The sequence below is a fragment of the Ochlerotatus camptorhynchus genome, unplaced genomic scaffold (genome assembly GCF_037179485.1).
Source record: "Ochlerotatus camptorhynchus isolate MF236.1 unplaced genomic scaffold, CSIRO-AGI_Acam_v1.1 ptg000179l, whole genome shotgun sequence".
In the NCBI taxonomy this organism is placed as follows: Eukaryota; Metazoa; Arthropoda; class Insecta; order Diptera; family Culicidae; genus Ochlerotatus; species Ochlerotatus camptorhynchus.
The window spans coordinates 966,998-987,354 of record NW_027040669.1 but is presented as its reverse complement, the minus strand read 5'-3'; the positions used below and the strand labels follow the sequence as shown (position 1 = coordinate 987,354).

The window sequence follows — 20,357 nt, the reverse complement described above, 5'->3', positions numbered from 1 at the left end:
TCTGTGACTTTTTTAATTGAACCGGTAAAATGTTTAAAATGGTCATTTATGTTTTATTTAATCAGTTTTTGATATTTATCCACCATTAAATACATCCACTCATCTATGTTAATAAGGCAGACTTTGCAATTAATTGTTTTAATAAACTTAAATTCATTGCTAGAGGCAATACATCTGGCACCGCTGTTTCAATGATACTTTCACGATTGCTAGCAAAGCAGTAAAGTAGAAATGGTTTTCTTTGTGATGAATTTTGTTCACCAAGAGTTTTGTGAAGCAGTTGTTTTGAGTCTCGTGTATTCGATTGCGTTTAATTGTGCTATACTTCGAAGAACACAAGTAAGTAAATACAGTGAATGTGTTTTACCCAGGAAATTTTCGTGTTTTACCCACGAAATACATGTTTTAAATTTTCGTATTCACAATATATGAATGTATGTGTAAACTAATGATGATGATTTTATGATATTTAAAGAAGAAGAAGAACACAAAATTACTTACCCTTTGTAGAACCTTAAGAGACAACTAACCATCACTAGGGTTACCATATGGTATCCTAAAGGAGGACTCCTTTTTCAATATTTTTTCTCCATCCTCCTTTTGCCCGAAAATGTCCTTGCATTTTTTTTTCAGTAACAGATTCATAAAAATGTTTTCAAAGAGCGTTGTTTGCAGAGCTTATTTGTTTAATTATGTCGCAACCTCATCTTATCTAGCAAATGCCATTAGATGGTGGGACTAGGAGTATACTACAGCTGTCAACCACCCTACATTTGGTGGCGATCCATTTCGTGTATTTTAACTTACAGTGTATCCCAAAATTGAGCGTACAGCTGTCCGTACATATCAGAAAAACAGCTGTACGAGCACAACTTAAAAAGATAGATTTCTAAAGTTCCGGCCGCTGGCTCGTCAACCATTAATTGGTCATCGGTATAGTATTGGCACAGACAAACAGACATAACACTCCCAAGTTGTTCATCGAACAAACATTTAACGGACAATTTAAAAGTATCGTAGTTGGTAGTACCACCACCTGTGGCGCGCATAGTCAATTCCCTTGCGTTTGACGTTTACACACTACCGCCATCTGTTCAGTGTAGTGCCCACCACAGTGTACTCAACAGATGGCGGTAATGTTTTAGCGACGATGTTTTACAGTGAGAAATATTCAATATGTTATGTCTGTTTATCTGTGGTATTGGGCTTATTTGAATGAGTGTGTAAGAAGTTAGAGTTATGTTAGAAAACTAGATTTCCTAACAAAAACACATTTTCTTGAAATACAATGAGTCAAACATATTGAAATTTTGCTAATCTGTAGTCATAATAAAGATCTTTAGAATGCCGCTAATTTTACTAAAATCCGCCTGCTAGTGAAATGATGAATTTACTGAAATTACTCAAACTTCATGCACACTCTGCCAATAAAGTCCAAAGCTATACAGATAAATCAATAAATAGTCGTTGAACCACCAGCCAAGATTTCAAAAATCTATCTACTCACAGTCTTTAAAAAAAATTGTCCATTCAGGTATACGCTCAATTTTGAGACACACTGTATTATACTGTATGGAAAATTTTCAAATAAACCTGCTATTCTACCAGACTTATTTCAGACAAACCAGGAATCAATTTTGACAAACAATTACTAGAAAATCAGACGATCAACAACAGAGGTGTTTTCGAACATTATAATTTATTTTCGAAGTGTCAGTGAAAATTCATCACAGTCTTAGAAACACAAACGACAAACCGACATTAATGACCATAGCAAAAACAATAAAATTTATGACCAAAGCACACTACTGACATCTGGCTCCGTGTTCGTGGGAAATATTTCGCTAAGCCATGAACCCGCATGCAAAAATTTTGACTTGGTTCGTGTCTGATCTATTCTGGACAAATTATTTTTATCTAGATCAAAAAATCGTATGGTTTTGACAGTTCGGATCACTGCACATTTAAATTGGACGTTTACGATTTTCAGACATAAGTCAGAATTAAGTGTCATGTCGGTTTGTCGGTGGTCTTAGGCTGTGTTCCATTTATCTGAATTTTTACATAATTTGGACGTTTCGAAAAAAAAATAATGTTCGAAAATCTCTCTGTTGTTGATCGTGTGATTTTCGAGGTGTTTGTCAAAATTGATTACTAGAAATAAGTCTGGTACAATAGCAGGTTTATTTGAAAATTTTCTATTTGTCAAATTGGTGGTGTTTATCATTGATTCCTGGGCTGCCAGAAATAAGACTGGTACAATAGCAGATACATTTGAAAAATTTATATCTGTAAAATTTAAATTAAAATTCACCAAATAGAACACAGCCACACAGATTGAATCCAACATGTGTTCGATTTTGACGTTCAGGTTCTATGGGATTTAAGGTATTTTTTTAGGCCGCCACACTGAAAGCGAAGAGGCACGCGAATCGTGAAATCGAATGTAAGGAATAATATCAATAATAGAACGCTAAGCGCGCCTCTTGAGTCCTTTGCTGAATCAATGGTAAAATTAACAGGTTGCTTAGATGACATGTACCCTGATTTTTTAATATGATAAAAGTTGGGATGGTTTTAAGGCTGTAAAGCTGTAGTTTTCATGCAATCAAATAGACTAGATCATTTCCAAATATCAAAAATGAATTATGAAGCCTAGTTTGATGCATTTTTCAGAAGTATAACGAAAAGATGAATTGAATTGGTAACGAGTACAACTTATGAACGATCTCAATTGAACCTTTGCAAATCATGAATTTTATGATAGCGTACATATTATTAAAACGTTTGATAAAAACTCATTGTCCGCCATCAATGTTAAGAAAGGGAATCATTGTCTTCCTTAATCTCCAAACCTCAAATGAAATGTCCTCCTTTTCAAATTTTTAATATGGTAACCCTAACCATCACTCGGTTTGCTTTTGCTTCTTCTTCTTGTACTCCTAAATCATCACTTTCTACAAGTATTGGAAAAATTCTTTAGTAGCGTGCGTCGCCGTGCCAAAACAGACAATGCATCATAAATATCAACTGGTATGGTGAGCAAAATCTATCATCTCTTTTATTCTTTAACTTTTCAATACAACAGCAAATGTGACGTCACACATGCACGTGTATAATATTGTCGCAGACAAAACATTCACACTGCCAGACCCCACTGTATGACATTTTGTTTACACCCCTGAGCGGGAAAGTCAATAACAGGCTACATGCAATGCTGCCATCTCCCCTGTTTGTGTTTAATCGAACACTAAATATCAAGAAGACTGGCAACTCTGCCAAAAATCAGGAGACAGTAACTGCAACGCCTCTTCTGAGCAAAAGTGGAACCTGTGACGGGTGCATTCACACACATAGGTAGAAATAAATAGCTGTCAATTTTTGATTTTGTTATGATTGTCGTATAAAGTGAAACGTTTCTTTCTTTGCTTTATGCTGACAACGCGTAAAATTCCAGCTGAAATTTAACAGATGGGCAATTAAATTTGTTTTGAAAATAAAAAACTATGGCAATGATGTCATTCACAATGATGGTGGGACCTTCCTCGATCATTAGTTTGCTATCTCAGAATTATCTTCCACATTTCCTAAGCCCTTTAGTGATGCATTTATGGGCATTCGTGTGGTGCATTAGTAAAATGCATGTCCGTTTCGCACGGCTTTGACACCTGGCCACAGTGGGGGGTTTAAGTTGTGACGCTCGGCAACTTGGCACAGTACTCGCTGACCATTTGAATGTCACTGGTCAATCCGACACTGTTGTTATCATTCTCTGGAAGGGGTCGGTCGATTCCGAGAATTGTTAAATCATGCAGAGGATCACTACCCGGTGGTTTCATGTTCAGACAATATCTAAAATGAAAATATATTCTTTATCAATAAGTACCGTTTGTGATTGTAGTCCTTCAACCTTTCATTTTCCTTTTCTCCAACATTAGATCCTGCTACGCCTTCCGTTGGATCGTGATGTAGGTACCGGATCTTTCTTCTTTTAAAATCCCAGAATTTTCAGCAGCCTCCGAATGCCGGTAGTTCACTCAATGGCGATGGCAATTCCTTATCATTGATTGCTTCCAACGGGCAAAATAAACAATATTTCAGTTCCTCGTTCACAAGTAAAAGTTACTTTCACTAGGTATCGATCCGAGTTTCAATCCTCTACTTGATCCACTATGATAAGTTTTTCGGTTTGGAGTTGGAAAACCACCAGCTTGCTGGGATTAGGATACAGATTGCCATGAAATTTGTAGAGCAAAACAAAAACAACAACGAGTACCGTGATAAGATTATTCGTTTCGGTGACATTAGGTCACACACACAGTCACTGTTCACAGCAGTCTCACTAGCACTTGTGCTTCAAAGTTCCTGCTTTGATTGACAGAGGCGCTGTTATCAGTGACGTGAGACATTTGTATGGGCAAAGGGAACAGTTGCCAGTCTTCTTGATTTGTAGTCTTCGTTTTTTTTTTGATTTGTAGTCTTCGGTTTAATTCATTTTTGTTAGTTCCATAAAAGGTCCTTTTAGTTTTATTTATTCTGTTTTTGGATATTTATTCACCAATAAAAACATCCACTCATCCATACTTGTCATTCTCCTCTGTGAGAGACAAGAGCTAACATTCTAATCTTCTCGCTCTGTGTGTTCTAGAAAGAGCACTACATGCAGTATATTATTCACTACACCCTTACTGTGTGTGTAGTTTTTGGAATGAACTGCGCGGTGAGATTAGATCACTCTACACTGGTGGGAACTAGTGAGCGACATAAGAGCTCAAAAACACTCTGCAGTGAACTCACAGAAGCTCACTCCAGAGAACACTGGAGTGGGAGAACTGGTTGGTCCGAGATGTTTTTAAGGCAGGTGGGCAGGAACTCACGGTCTCCCAGTGTTGGTGAGTTCTTTGCCGTTAATGTTCACGAAAAGTTCACTATTTTGCCATACAGAAATTCAAAACAAAATTTTTTATCTGCGGATTTGGGCAGTTTTTGACCTGTTTCATACGACCGGAAGGTGTATGCTGGTTACAAATGCCGTACCAAACTGATTTCCTACGCAGTTAATCAATCTTTGATGTGAATTTCGCTAATAAACACGAGGAGCATTTCTTATAGCAAAACTTGCCATAACAAAATGGGCGGTTCATTTTAGTAAACAAACTAACACTTCTTCCGACTGTGGCACCTCTCTTACTCGCCTAGTGGTTGGTCCTCTGGATACAGAGAAAGTGCAATTGTGAATGATTTGAAGCTCCGTTTCAATGTTCCATTCGATATTGGATTGTTCAAAGCTTGTATTCGTTACCAGTTCAATTCATCTTCTCGTTATACTTCTGTCAAATGCATCAAACTAGCCTTCATAGTTCATTTTTGATACTTGGAAATGATCTAGTCTAGCTGATTGAAGCCAACATGGAATACCTAAGCAACCTGGACTGCCTGATGTCTTTTGAAAAGTTGTTATGCAGAAAGTTGGCCACCTTCTGGGACGACTCAGTTTCCGGTAGGACACAAGTCTGATCCTGTGGAAGGTCCGGAATATCCGTAAAAGTGGTCAATTCATGAAACTGATCCTAGAGCTCCATATTTTTTTTTTCGAAACCTTTCATAGACGTCTTATTACAATTAATTCGGAGTTTTGACTAGAATTTGGACCCTGGGGACTACAGGATGGTCCACCGAAAGATCCGGAACATCCGCAAAAGTTGTCAATTCATGAGACTGATCCTAGAGCTCCATGAGTATGCGAAACCACTCATGAACGTTTTATCAAAATGAATTTGGAGTTGTGACTGGAATACGAACGCTTAGACGGGAAATGGACCTCTGGGACCACGAGATGGTTCAGCAGGAAGTTCGTGAACATCCATAAAAAAATTCAGTTCTTGAAACTGAGCTTAGAGGTCCGCTTTTTTCGAAAGCACTCATTGGCGTCTTATCAGAATTAATTTGGAGTTATAACCAGAAAATTGACCCTGGGACCAATGCTCAATGGTCCCAAAGCCGTATATATGAAGACAAAAATATTACCACCAAAACCATTACTTTTAGGTATATGGTGCCTTGAGGAAAGTTTCTTCGTTTTTTTTTTTTGAGCCGATTTGAAATTTAGGTGGTCCTTAAAATTGGTGAATTGAAAATTCAACTTTTTTTTTATTACTTGAGATGGTAATAATGTTTTAAAAAGTTGTAGAATAATCAATTTGAACCAACTTTGCTCATGGCATCAAATTTTTATCTCTTATGGTTCATGACTTATGGTTATTTTAAACGAGTAGGTTTGAGGGTGGTTTCGAGAAATCCGCGCAGCTCTAGGATCAGTTTCATGAATTGACCACTTTTACAGATGATCCGGATTTTCCAGTGAACCATCATGTAGTCCCCAGAGTCCATATTCCAGTCAAAACTCCGAATACATTCTGATTAGACGTCTATAACTGGTTTGAAAAATCCACGGAGCTCTACCCAGCAAACATTGGAAGCAGAATAAGAGCTTATTCAGACAAACATATGCTTCTTCAGCTAAAAAAATGCTTATTCAGCCTTCAATCAGCACAAATTGTTTGTTGGGTAGGATCTGTTTCATGAATTGATCACTTTTTCTGATGTTCCGGATCTTCCGGTAAACCATTTCGTGGTCCAAAGGGTCCATATTCCGGTCACAACTCCGAATTCATTCTGATAAGACGTTTATGAGTGGTTTCGAAAAAGCCGTGGAGCTCTAGGATCAGTTTCATCAATTTACCACTTTTACGGATGTTCCGGATCTTCTAGTAAACCATCCCGTGGTCCTCAGGGTTCATATTTTGGTCAACACTCAGAATTCATTCTGATAAGACGTCTATGAGTTGTTAAGAAAAAACCGCGGAGCTCTAAGATCAGTTTCATGAATTGACCACTTTTACGGATATTCAGGATCTTCCACAGGATCAGGCTTGTGTCCTTACGGAAACTGAATCGTCCCAGAAGGTGGCCAACTTTTTGCTTAACAAGTTCTCAGAAGACATCAGGAAGTTATCTCTTCAAATTGCCCGACAATCAGTGTTTGGTCCCAATTAGCTCTAATCCCATATATGCTACGTGTATTCGTTAATGCCGGTTCCTATTGTGCGGTCCCTATTAACCGTACTATAGGAATCTTGACTGAAGTTTTTTTTAGTTTTAATTTACTATAATTTTAATGAAATAACAGTCTAGAAAGGATCTGCTATTGTATGTTGGTCTTAAAATAAAGATAACTGATCAAATTTCACGACCTTTTGTTTACATTTAAATTCGAAGAATTTATTCTTAAAATCTGTATCAGAGATATCTATTTTTTAAGTTACAAAATCTTGAAAAAATATCGGTAAGGGATATCAAAAGTATTTTTATTTTGACTCTCAGGATTTTAATAACTGTTCATTGACATATATTTTTAACGTTTCCTATGTCCTAAATGTATTTATTCGATGTGCACATTGCCATTGAACTATGCCAGAAATTTTAAAAATAATAAATTAAAAGTCCTAGAACTTTATGTTGGTACCGTAGAACGGGGTATCTTTGATAATGCGGGTAACTTTGAAAGTATAATATAAAGATTAAATTTACTCGCTGAGCTTTTTCCAAATTTGAAACATTGGTTCCATATTGTAACTTAGGGTATTTCGGTTGATATCGTATATAGTTTTTATATAGTACAGTTTTTGTGTTTTCGCCTGTTTGCAAAAGCACTCAAATCATCACTTATGGAATGTATTTCCGATATAGCCATTACACATTCAATGTTGTATTCTTATTGCTTATGATGTTTTCTGATTATATACTCATTCAAAGCTTCATATTTGAAGAACTAAATTGTTTGAGTTTCAACAATTTTTTTCAACATTCATCGAGCATTATCAAAGTAACCCCAAATTAAAATACTGAAGTTCGGTCACAAAACTAAAAAAATGTCTGCAAATGCTTTAATTTCCGTTAAACATATTACCAAGGCTGCAAATACTCATTTCAGCTAAAACCATGTTTTTTTTTTAAATTATGAAATAATTAGATGACGATCATAGTTTGAATAGGTAAGATACAAGAAGAGGTTGCAAAGAATGTGTTTGACATTCTAAACCTGTTTATTTCACTTCATGAGAGTCACAATCAGCAATTTTTCACACACTCACTCACTCACTCAGCGATCAGAAAATCGCTGATTGTGACTCATAGAAAGCAAAATTTACAGGTTTTATTTTTCAAACGCATACTATGTAACCTCTTCTTGTAAGTTACAAGTAAAACATGCCATCATACCATCTTTTGGTTTTATTATTCCGAAAAACATTATTTTAACTGTAATAAGTATTTGCAACCTTGCATATTACTAACTAATTAACTCTTGGATCTACAGTAATTGTTTTAAAAATATTAAATTGGAAAATTATTCATTACTGTAAAAAATATTTAGAATTTACTTTAAAAAACTATCAATGTTACCCCGTTTTACGGTACCTATGTCTGAGATTAAAATGATGATTAAATATAGATGTTCTACAAAATCTAGCTACAAAAATCATCTAACCCTTAGAATAATCTTCAGTAAATTTTTTTTCAAGTTTGATATCCTCTCTTTTGGATAACTTCCCGGATTTGGGATTTATACAATCCCGGGAAATCCTGGAAGTTTAGTCCCGGGATTTGAAAATCAAAATACCCTTCCAATGAGCTTTACTTCTTGCACCAAACCATACTCATCTAAGATCCAACCATTAGAAATAGCACTAGGAAGCTTTATTTTCTACTCAGCATCATTTATTGCCAGACTGCACACATTATCCACAGTGGTGCCTGTCACCAAGGGGAAAATTTCCGACATAAATAGCCAGGGAAACATTACAGAACCTGCTGCCGGATGCATTTTATGTGAGCGAGTCGTAAGCAAAGCTTCTTAGAGCGTCAGTTCATGAAGCTGATCACCATCATCATCGTAGTCGTCATCACTACTGTCAACGTTGGCGTCGTCATTGCCATCGTCTTCTTCATGTCCCATGTGAAGAAGTTTGCCGTTTTGATAGTGCACTCCGACTTGGTTTGGCCCCGTTCTGCGCTCTGGTCTGGTTGCAACGATATACGACTTCCAGTGGGACTTGATGTGTGTCTTATGGTCGGCAGTACGGAAGTTGTTATAAGTCTTGAAGCACGCTTGCACCTGCTTTTGCTGGGTGCATCCACTCAGAATGGAATGTGATTCAACAGCAAAGTCCCATGTCGTGTAGATTTACTTGAGTGATTGTAATTGTTCATGAAAATTCAATAATGTTGTACCCAATGCCCCAAATGCTTTATTCATGTTCCATGTTGTCTTTAATATCTTATCTCTCTATTCCAAATCGACAGCTGGTCATCGTGGCAGTTTGGATCACGTCGGCCCTCTACTCGGTGCCAAAGTTCATCTTCGTCCGAACGATTACCAACCATCTCGGCGACGACCAGATGGAAACCATCTGTATCCAGAATCGGAAGGCATTCAACTCGGAGCTTTTCGATATCATCAATTTTGCCTTACTCTACGTGTTGCCGCTGCTGGTCATGACCGTGAGTACAATCGGCCCGGAGTGAGTTGGACTATGAGCATTAGATAGAGTATCCTTTCTTTCGACAGATCCTGTACAGCCGGATAGCGATAGCACTGTGGAAAAGCTCCCGGGGGTTGGAGCGACACATTGCCCTACAGAACACCACCTCGTCCAATTACTCGAACAATTTCAACCGAAAGCCGAGCAGCAAGTACGAGAAGCGGGCAGCCGGAGTCACCGAGAGTCAGGTACGACACGACAGGATATTGACCAAGGAGGATTGAATGCGATGTTGGATGATGTAACAATTATATAACACAGGTGTGCCGTTTTGCCCCTCTCACGCAGGTTTCGGTGGAGTCCGACAAGGTGGTGGTTACGACGTGGCGGCAGAATAGCTTCCACCAACGGCACGGCACCCAACTGACGCAGGTGTCACACTCGTCGAACAACGTCCTGAGGGCGAGGCGGGGCGTCATCCGAATGCTGATGGTTGTGGTTCTGACGTTTGCCCTGTGCAATTTGCCGTTCCATGCGCGCAAAATGTGGCAGTATTGGTAAGTTTTTCACTGCGAAGACGTAAAGTACCTGTAAGAAAAGAAAAGCATGGCATAAATGCACGTTGGGATTTTTTACCACCTCGAATTTAGATTTAAGAAGACGCAAGGGTTCGTGAAAATTGGTCAGCTTTGATCAGCTGAAATAAACGTCACAAGCTTCACGAAATTAAGATCCATCAGTGGAAAATGTGAGTGGGGATTGCGATCTATTTATTTTCCATTTTCGAATTCCATATTCGTTTCATTTCCAGCAGTTATTTTCGAACACAGAAATGAAACGAATGCTCTTAAGGGATGGCAATGATAATTGATTTAACGTCGAATGCAATCGTTCAATCGAAACGAAAAAAAAAACAATTGAACAGCCGCATTCGCATCAACTTTGATTGAGAAATGTAAGCGGTGGTACGTATCGTTCCCCAAGTCCCGTTTCGTTTGCAGGCAGCTACAAAGTTACATTGTGGAAATTCATTGCTGCACTATTGAATTACGATCGACCATCAAACTATCAATCATTTGCGTTTGCGATTTGCGCCCGGGCACCAATTGAAATAAACTCCCACTATATAGGTAGGTACTGGCGATTGTGAGCCGAGCTAAATTTAGCACTCATAAATGGTCGAACAATGTGCATTCTCATATGGCAATCTGGATCATGCATGCATGATGCACAAACTTTTACCGATTCGACGGCGGTGCCTGTAATTGAGATTATGTCTGTTCTGTACACTCTACCTACCAGCGCGGTGTTGGCAGCAGCAATCGGCAAATCAATTTAATTTCATCGCTTACTGGCCACTCCAGATCGCGCAAAACGGTTGAAATGTATCCAGTGTTTTACGCCATCATATTTGAATCACCCCTATTTGACATTAGGAATAGTCCATTAATTATGTCACACTTTTAGGGGGGGGGGGTGCTTTTCAAACTGTAACTGTGAAAATTGTATATAGAAAATAGAAAGCGATCAAAGGGCAATTTTTAAGAAGGTACCCTTTATCAAATTAATCCTTTAGCATTTAATCACCTTAAAATGTTTGTTGGGTTGGGACTAAATCGCGATATCCGGCCAGTGGGACTGTGGAACGCCAGTGAATTTGACATTGATATCCAATAGCCTTCACTTTGGACTGCGATGTTCTGTAACACAATCGTAACCAAACGACGGAACAACAGACTGGAGGGACCATCTATGGGGATCGAGGTTTGATTCATCCTAAGTGCTTCGAATGGCTGAACGGAGTCTAGGCAGTGCAGTAAAATTTTCATGTTTTTGGTCCTCAAATTGGCTAGAATGCACTTAAGTATAATGTTTTTTATATGAAATCGGGCTTAAATTTATCGAGGAATCCAATTCCGTGCCCAGAATTTGTATATAAAACGATTTAAAAAGTTAAGAATAAGCATTTAAGTGAAAATGAGAGGTACGTTAAAAATGAATTACAGATTCGTTAAGTACGCATTTTGTACGTCCCATTTCCGTAGAAATCTGGTCGATCGACTCGGTCATTGCTGAAATCGTATGTCTATCCAGCGGAACACGGGTTTTCCGGGAAGCTTTGAGGTACGTTCAAAATCCTTGAAGGTACGCTACGGTACGCTATTGGTACATTCCAAAACACGTATCAGCTTTGAAATTCGTTAAGTTTGTCCCGCTGAATAGATTGACGTCTTCGAAGCGCTACTATGCATGTGAAATTCTCGCATATAAAATATCTCTAGATGCTGACCAGATAGAAAGTAAATGTATTCGGCAAAGTTTTTCAGGAAGTCAAGATCTTTTTGTTGGGTGACAATAGTTCAGAATTTTCTTACTATGCAGCACTAGTATATACGTGCCTTTCTCGCATATTCAATAGCTCGAGATCTTGATAAGCTAGCAAGTTGCTGTCGTCGGCAAAATTGCTTAGGGGGTCATGCCTTTTTGGCTGGTAGACAATAGTTAAGAATTTTCTCACCACGTGGCGTTAGTATATATGTACAGGGTGCGTGACGAATTTTTGCAGTGAATGGCATATTTGAGAAAAATACACCAGTTAGTTATTCTAGCAATGAATTTTGTGCGATTTATTTTCTTTCGCAACATATGGAAGTTGTAAGTAAATTTATTCAAAAAAAAATTGCCTTCCCTTTCGACGACTGTAGTTAGATGCTTCCGGAAACTGCAGTATGCACGTTTTAAAATGTTTCGATCCATAGATGTCATCACTGCCTTGATTTTAGCTTTTAGCGACTTAAGTGTGGTGTGAGGGGTTCTATTGGTATCCCGTTGGACGACGCCCTATACAAAATAATCCATTGGATTGATATCGGGACTGCTTGGGGGCCAAATTTCTTCCTCCCAAATTTACGAAATATTTTCCGTAAGCCTTTTCTGTGCTTTATTAGCAGTATGAGCAGGTTCTCCGTCTTATTACTTTCCCAAGCCTTTTTTAATATTATACACTGTTCTTTCAGGCACATTTACCGACCGAATTATTTCTTTCATGAATACTCCGGCGCGCAACAAAGCGACAACGGCTGACAGATTGCTCTCTTGTTTCGACATCTTTACGTTTACTCAACATTGTTTGTTTAAATCTTACACCTAACACTATAAGCTATCGAGTGCTGCCAAATATATCTAAATCATGATGCACAAGCATGAGAAATTACTATTTGTAATTTACTGTAAAAATTCGTCACGCACCCTGTACTCTTCTCGCATATGCTATATCTCGAGATCCTGACCAGATAGAAAGTTACTGTCTTGAACAAAGTTATTCAAGAGGTTAAAGCCATTTTTTGGTGCACGATGTTTCAGAATTTTCTCACTACGCGGCGCGACAATACGTGAAATCTTATCGAGATCCTTACCAAATAGAAAGTTACAGTGTTCGGCAAAGTTGTTCAGGAGGTCAAGGTATTTTGGCTGGTGAACAGTAGTTCATAATTTTCTCACTGCACTGCGCTAGTATACACGTGCAATTCTCATATATGCTACAGCTTAAGATCCCGAACACCTAGAACATTACTGTCTTCGGCAAAGTTGTTTAGGAGTTCAAAGCTCTTTGGCTGGTGAAAAGTAAATAGTTCAGAATATTTTCGGTATGTGGCGCTAGTGTGCATGTAAAATATTTGTATATGCTATAGTTTAAGGTCAGGAAGCAACTTTCATCGTCAAAGTTGTACATGTGGCAAAGTTCTTCCGGATGGTGAGTTGATTAGTTCAGAATTCGTTCGCTTTGCTGCGTTAGTACACATGTAAATAGTAAAATATACTGATGCAACTTTTTATTTGGATGTGAAAAGGAACAAGATACCTCCATTATACCAAATATACCATATTAACAATATGATCCATTCATGCCTTTTCCAAATGTTGCAATATTGCTTCACGCACCATCTAGCGTTGAAAAAGGTCAGCAACAATCATTCAATTACAATCGAGGGGTGCGAATATAGCACTTATTACAAAAGTAAGAATTATTTTCATTAATTACATTATGTATATTACTTTAAAATTTGTCTGACATGTCACTGTTGTGTAGCATCCACGCCACGCTGTACAAAACAACTCATAAATTATCAAATTGCTTCGGACGCTTGAAACATGCACGACTCGTTAACAACAGAAATTCGTTGACATTTTCCTCAACTCAAATTACTCATACTTTCCCACAGTACAGAAATCACTGGCGCATCATCATTCCCATAGAAGCCAAGGCTTGCAGTTCAAATGTATCTAGCAAGTGCAAACACTTCAAATTAATTTATTGCAAACCTTTGCAGTCTCGAAACATGGTCGATAACCCATGTCATTGTCACCATGCCTTATTCTAATAATCGATTGGTGCGAGGCGTAATTCGATCTCTCTACTTACGCCTCGGCGCAACGTTCCCACGTCGCAAGTGGCCTACGGTGATTATAGCTTACACATCAATACAGAACCATTCTTGAGTACTGTACGCTTCAAGCATATAACCAAACAGTAAATAAGCCAAATAACTCCATCCTCCATAATAATATGTATTCCTGAAAACCTTCTTGTAACCAAAACTAGAGTATAATAAACATTCTATGTTCAACTTTCAACATAACAACTTCATTCATATCTCAGTTGTCGTCAAATAAAATAAAATGCTGGAATACATTCATTTGAAATATTAAACAAATTTTCATTTGATTTACCCCTCGTGACGATAAACAAATACATTGGTAGCCTTTGTGGCCACAGAGGTGCCTTCATCGCTAAAAATTCGGTTCGCCAACTAAGCGAAAGAGTGGATCATATTGTTAATATGATATATTTGATTATACCCAATATAGGTTTAGAAGTCATGAACATAGTTCGATGTGATCATATTATTTCAATTTGTACCTTATTTAGTGCCGTTCCTTCTTAACGTCTGTCTTCTCCTAAATTCGTTACAAGAATGCCGTCAACGAGCTTAGATACCACATATTTATACCTGCTACTTACTTACTTAAGGGTCCTGTGCACCACCAGCGGTGCAAAGGGCCAACGTGAAAGACTTCCATCTGGGTGGCTGCTTGTTTTTGCCTTGACCTGGGCCCAGGTCAAATTCCTATCAACTTGCTTAATTTCCTTATTGAGGCTCCGTCGCCATGAGCCTCTGGGACTGCCTCTGCTGCGTTGTCCTGCCGGATTCCAATCCAGCGCTTGCTTGCAGATTTCGTTTCCGCTGACCCACCTCCACTTTCGCTCTCGAATTTCTGTTGCTATCGGCTTCTGATGACATCGACGACGGAATTCGAGATCCAGTTGGCCACCAGGCACGAATTATATACCGCAGACATCGGTTGATGAAGACCTGCACCTTTTGAGTGTTCTCCGCTGATACACACTACGTCTCGCTGGCGTATAACAACACAGATTTCACGTTCGAGTTGAAAATTCGTATTTTGGTGCGTTGACTTATCTGGTTGGATCTCCATACGTTTCGTAAACTCGCAAAGGCAGCCCTAGCCTTCTTGATTCGTGCACCTATGTCGCTCTTTGTCCCGCCGCCCGACGCTATTTGGCTGCCAAGATATTGGGAACTTTCGACCTTCTCCACTGCTTGCCCCGCTACCGTAAAGTTGGAAGGGTTGCCCGTGTTGATATCCAAAGATTTGGTCTTGTTGACGTTGACGGTGAGACCCACCGCAGAGGAGCGTTCGGCTAGGTCATTGAGCTTACTCTGCATATCAGAGCGCCGTTGTGCTAGTAGAGCAACATCATCAGCCAAATCGAAGTCGTTGAGATGCTCCATGGTGATAGGCTGCCAAAGCAGCCCACGGTTCGGTACGCGGTCAATTGCACTTACCATGATCTCGTCGATTACGATGAGAAACCGTAGCGGTGATAGTATACATCCTTGTCTCACACCAGCGACTACCCGGATAGGGTCGGACAAGGCTTCGCTATGCAGAACTCTGCACGTGAAAGCCTCATACTGCGCTTCGATGAGGTTGACGATTTTATCCGGGACTCCCTTGCGTCTCACCAAATAAAAGGACTCTTGGAATTCATTGACCTGCTCCAGGATGATGCGGAGCGTGACTATATGGTCCACACAAGATATTCCGGCACGGAATCCTGCCTGCTGCCGTCGGAGAGTTGCGTCGATCTTCTCCTGTATCCGATTCAGGATAACTTTACACAGAACTTTGAGAACAATACACAGTAACATGATGCCTCGCCAATTGCCGCACACAGTCAGATCCCCCTTCTTTGGGACCTTCACTAAAATGCCCTGAATCCAGTCGGCCGGAAAAGTCGAGGTGTCCTAGATATCACAGAATAGTTGATGCAACATTTGTGTGGATAGCATGGGGTCAGCTTTGAACATCTCTGCTGATATGCGATCGACCCCTGGAGCCTTGTTGGATTTCATGCTTCGGATAGCTGCTTCAATCTTCTGCAGTGATGGGGCCTCGGAATTGACGCGAGTGATGCGCCGCACCCTAGGCGGATCATGCCGAGATGTTGATGGCTGGTTGGCCGTCGAAGTGCTCAAACCAGCGTTTCAGCTGGCAGTGGGGTCGGTAAGCAATTGTCCAGTCGTGTCCTTCACTGGCATCCTCGGGTTTATCCTTGCTCCACTCAAGCATCGTGAGATATCGTAGAGGAGGCGTATATCGCCAGTGTTTGCGGCTTTCTCCCCTTCGTCGGCCAGGGAGTTCACCCACGCTCGCTTGTCCCGTCTGCAAGAGCGCTTGACTTCCTTCTCTAGAGCCGAGTACCGTTGACGGGCTTCGTTCTTGGCTCCTCTGGTTCTCGCCCGCTCTATCGCGACTTTTACTTCTCTACGCTCCTCAATCTTCCGCCAGGTTTCATCTGTGATCCACTCTTTCCTCTGGGTGCGCAGCTCACCCAAGTTGTTCTCGCTTGTTTCTATAAAGGCATTCTTGGTGGCCGTCCATTGTTCTTCTACGCTGCCACCGTCTGGAACGTCCGCAGGTCGAGTCTCAAGTTCTTCAACAAAAGACCTGTTTACCGCTGGATCTTCAAGTCGGCGTGTGTTGAACCGCCGCCCGAGTCTCTCCTCCCGTCGCTGGATCCGCGCCATGCGTAGGCGGATTTCGCCGATTAGAAGGTGATGGTCGGCGCTGCGTTTATTCCGGACATCAAGAAGGCTCCGTCTCCATTTGCGGCTGATGCAGATGTGGTCGATCTGATTTTCAGTATATCCATCACGGGAAACCCACGTGACTTTGTGCACTGGCCGATGGGGGAAGAGCGAGCCCCCAATCACCATATCGTTATTGCCACAAAATTCTGCAAACAGCTCATTTCGCCGAGACCATGGCGTCCCATGTCCGTGTTGTCGGAGCCGATCTACGCATTGAAGTCGCCAGTGTAGATCTTGATGTCACCATTTGACATTCAGTTGACTGTAAAAATTCTCCTTGTCCTGTAGCTCGGCAGCATCGGTTGGCGCATAACATTGGATTATGGTAAGGTTACAAACCCGTGTTCTAAATTTGGCAACGATTATCCTCTCATTAACAGGCTCCAACTTGATGAGCGCAGCACTTGCCTGGACGCTAAGTAGGAGACCAACTCCACGATGGCGGGAAACGTTTTCACCTCGAATACAAGAGTATAGTAGTACCTGTCCCGACGGCAGTTTGTGTTCTCCAAAGTTTGGCCAACGAACTTCACTCAGTCCCAGGATTTCTAGCTTCATGCGTCGCGCCTCGTTGGCGAGTTGTGCCAGTTTACCCTGCTGGGCTAACGTCAATACATTCCATGATCCAATTCGTGTCCGTTGTTTTGCGCTAAAAGTCGTTGCCGTTAAATCAGTTCGATGTTTTTCTCTGTTGGTTTCTGTAACAATTGTAAAGGTTTCAGAGACAGTAGGTGGTTGGCCTAAGGTCTCCTATTCACCGTGATGGGGCTGCCATCTTAGGTGTAGCTTCCAGGGAAGAGCATTTCTTATTCAGCCGCTGGATGCCAGTCAGACGCACCTCCATGGTGAACAGACGCTCGGGTTGGTGAAGCATTTCCTCTATCACCGTGCTATGGTTACCGCGCCAATGTTCGCGTCGCACCTCCTCACTCTGTTATTGTCGGATTGACAACATTGCCCAGGTTACGCCAATCAGCTGTGTCCATGTTTCAGCTGGCAGTCTTTTGTGATCATATGACTCGTGGAGGCGTGAGGTAGGAACTTGTGAGGACCGGAGCTAGGTCTATCGCTCCTTCCAGATTGTAACTCACCATTTTGTAGCCCAATACCTGCTAGCTTATCAAAATTCTTGAACCAATGATATTCTGTTTACATACGGTCTATCACACTTCACGCTCACTCGATTCTACTCATTCTTCATTCTGCACTAACTCTATCTACTACAGTTCCTATTCAAAAATCCGATCAACATGCTGCACTCATTAGAGAAAATGTTAGAACTTGTTGTCAAAGACCAGCTGTTGAATTATTTAAATAGCAATAGTTTGATGATACCATAACAATCGGGATATCGGAAAGATCATTCTTGTGAAACTGTGTTGAATTTGGTATTAGCGAAGTGGAAAAATAACTTGGAGTGTAAAGATACGATTGTTGCTGTTTTTTTGGATCTTAAACGCGCTTTTGAAACAATTTCTAGGCCCTTATTGTTAAGATCAATCAAGCGCTTTGGAATTACGAGTTCTGCATATAAATGGTTTGAAAGCTATTTGGACTCAATGGATTGTTTTAATGATTCTGTTTCCAGTCCCATGGGGAATAACCTTGGAGTGCCCCAGGGAAGTGTATTAGGGCCCCTGTTATTTATTATGTATATTAACGACTTGCGACGTGTTTTACGATTTTGCGACATTAATATTTGTGCAGATGATACTGTGTTATTCATTGCAGCTAAGGATTTAGAAGTTGCCGTTTCACACTTGAATGAAGATCTGCATAAGTAGATGGTTGAAGTGTAAGCAGTTGAAATCGAATGCAAGTAAAACTGAATTCATGGTAACTTCGCGGAATCAAGTAAATGATAACGTCTCTGTTGTAATTGATTATGAGACTGTTGATCGCGTTCGGGAGATTAAATACCTTGGCGTGATTATGGATGACAAACTTAAGTTCAACTCTAACATTAACAATTTTATCAAGAAAATTACCAAGAAGTATGGAATTATGTATCGACTGAAAACGATTTAACTATTACCAAAAAATACAGCTGTGCAAGTCAATCATCTCTCCTCATGTAGACTTTGGCCCTTCCATTTTATTTTTGGCCAATGCAACACAAATATTTAAATTACAGCGCATGCAGAATAAAATAATGTGTTTGATTTTGAAACGTGATAGATTAACTTCCTCAACTTTGATTTATGATTTCAACACTTTTATTAACAAATTCACAAGCATGAGAAGGTGGCTACGAATTTAGTTTAGTAAGATTTGATGAATGTTAGAATAAAAGCAGGTTGGTAGAAAACTTCATACGAAAAAGGTTTATCACATGTATTTTTATTTCATGGAAGGTAGAATTTTAAAATTGATAATAAATAGGGGCCTCTCTACTAAAAATAGACCATACAAAGGGTAGTAAAGACGGCTCTGATCACACTATTCATTTCACAGGAAATTTTAAAGAACTTTAAATGGCGACCCTTTTTGCGATACATATACTTTGGCATCAGGAATGAAGCAATTATCAAACCAGTCACCAGTCACCACTCACCAGTAACCAGAAGCCACCATTTGGATCAAAATGGCGTCAGGCATCGATTTCAGGTCCCTACACGTTACCCCGATTCCAAAAAGACTCATATTGTTGTGTATTCCATAGTATTTCCCAGTTTCCTAAAATCGCAAAAGAAAAACTCGTTATTTGGGAAGTCATTCGTAAAAAAGGGACGTCAACAGAATGCTGCGTCAAAATAGACTTCGTAAATGGTAGTTTCGGTGTACTAAAACATGAATTTCAGGTTATTTTTATAAAACTTCATATATCTCAGAAGACAGCTTTTATGTCTTGGGTAACCTTTCATAAAATTTTACGTTCTACAACTTTGCCAAAGACAACAAACCTCTTTTTTGTACAAGAGACTTCACTGAAGACGTCAACTCAATTCGATGCAATCCATGAGTGTATTTTTTTCCTATTAAAATTTCATTCCTGGGCCACTGTACACGAGGCTTCTACAATTTCGGTTGGTCTGTTTGAACAGTACAATCAGCTAATAATTACTATTATTAATTCTCATCATTTCCCCCATCCTTTTTTCAGGTCCACAGACTACAAGGGCGATTCGAACTTCAATGCCCTGTTCACACCACTCACCTTCCTGGTGACGTACTTCAACTCGGGCGTCAACCCACTGCTGTACGCCTTCCTCAGCCGGAACTTCCGCAAGGGAATGCGTGAACTGTTGCTCTGTTCGTTCAAGAAAAACAAGAACAAATCCCTGAACCAACGCATCCCGCTCCATGTAAGTAATGTTATCGATTGATTAGCCCCTCTCCTGTGGATGATGATCATCACACCCACCACCACCACCACCACCACCAACCCATCGAACGCGCCGCATGAGCTTCTATCTAATTTCCCTCCGCTTGAGCTCCCCGCCCACTTAGCCTCTAGTACTTATACTTCCCCTAGTCATAGAAACATAGCTTTGAAACCCATGTAAAAAAATAAATAGAGAATAGAGTCCACCACCCTAGCTAACCCAATACACTGTCTATTGCTACTCGGCTGAGCTGGACGAAGGAATAAAATTGAAACAGAAAACGACAATCACCATCGGCAGGGATATAATTG

The 20,357-nt window shown here is 40.1% G+C and overlaps 1 protein-coding gene across 2 annotated transcripts in view; it reads left to right on the top strand.

Annotated features, from left to right (window-relative positions):
- The window catches only part of TrissinR (Trissin receptor), a 232,469-nt gene that overhangs the window by 197,643 nt on the left and 14,469 nt on the right, over positions 1-20,357 (top strand). For both annotated transcript variants that reach the window (XM_065222853.1, XM_065222852.1), the window contains exons 5-8: positions 9,364-9,561; positions 9,629-9,790; positions 9,891-10,099; positions 19,824-20,025. In XM_065222853.1, the coding sequence (XP_065078925.1) occupies positions 9,364-9,561; positions 9,629-9,790; positions 9,891-10,099; positions 19,824-20,025 (771 nt within the window). The remainder of the gene's footprint in view (positions 1-9,363; positions 9,562-9,628; positions 9,791-9,890; positions 10,100-19,823; positions 20,026-20,357) is intronic.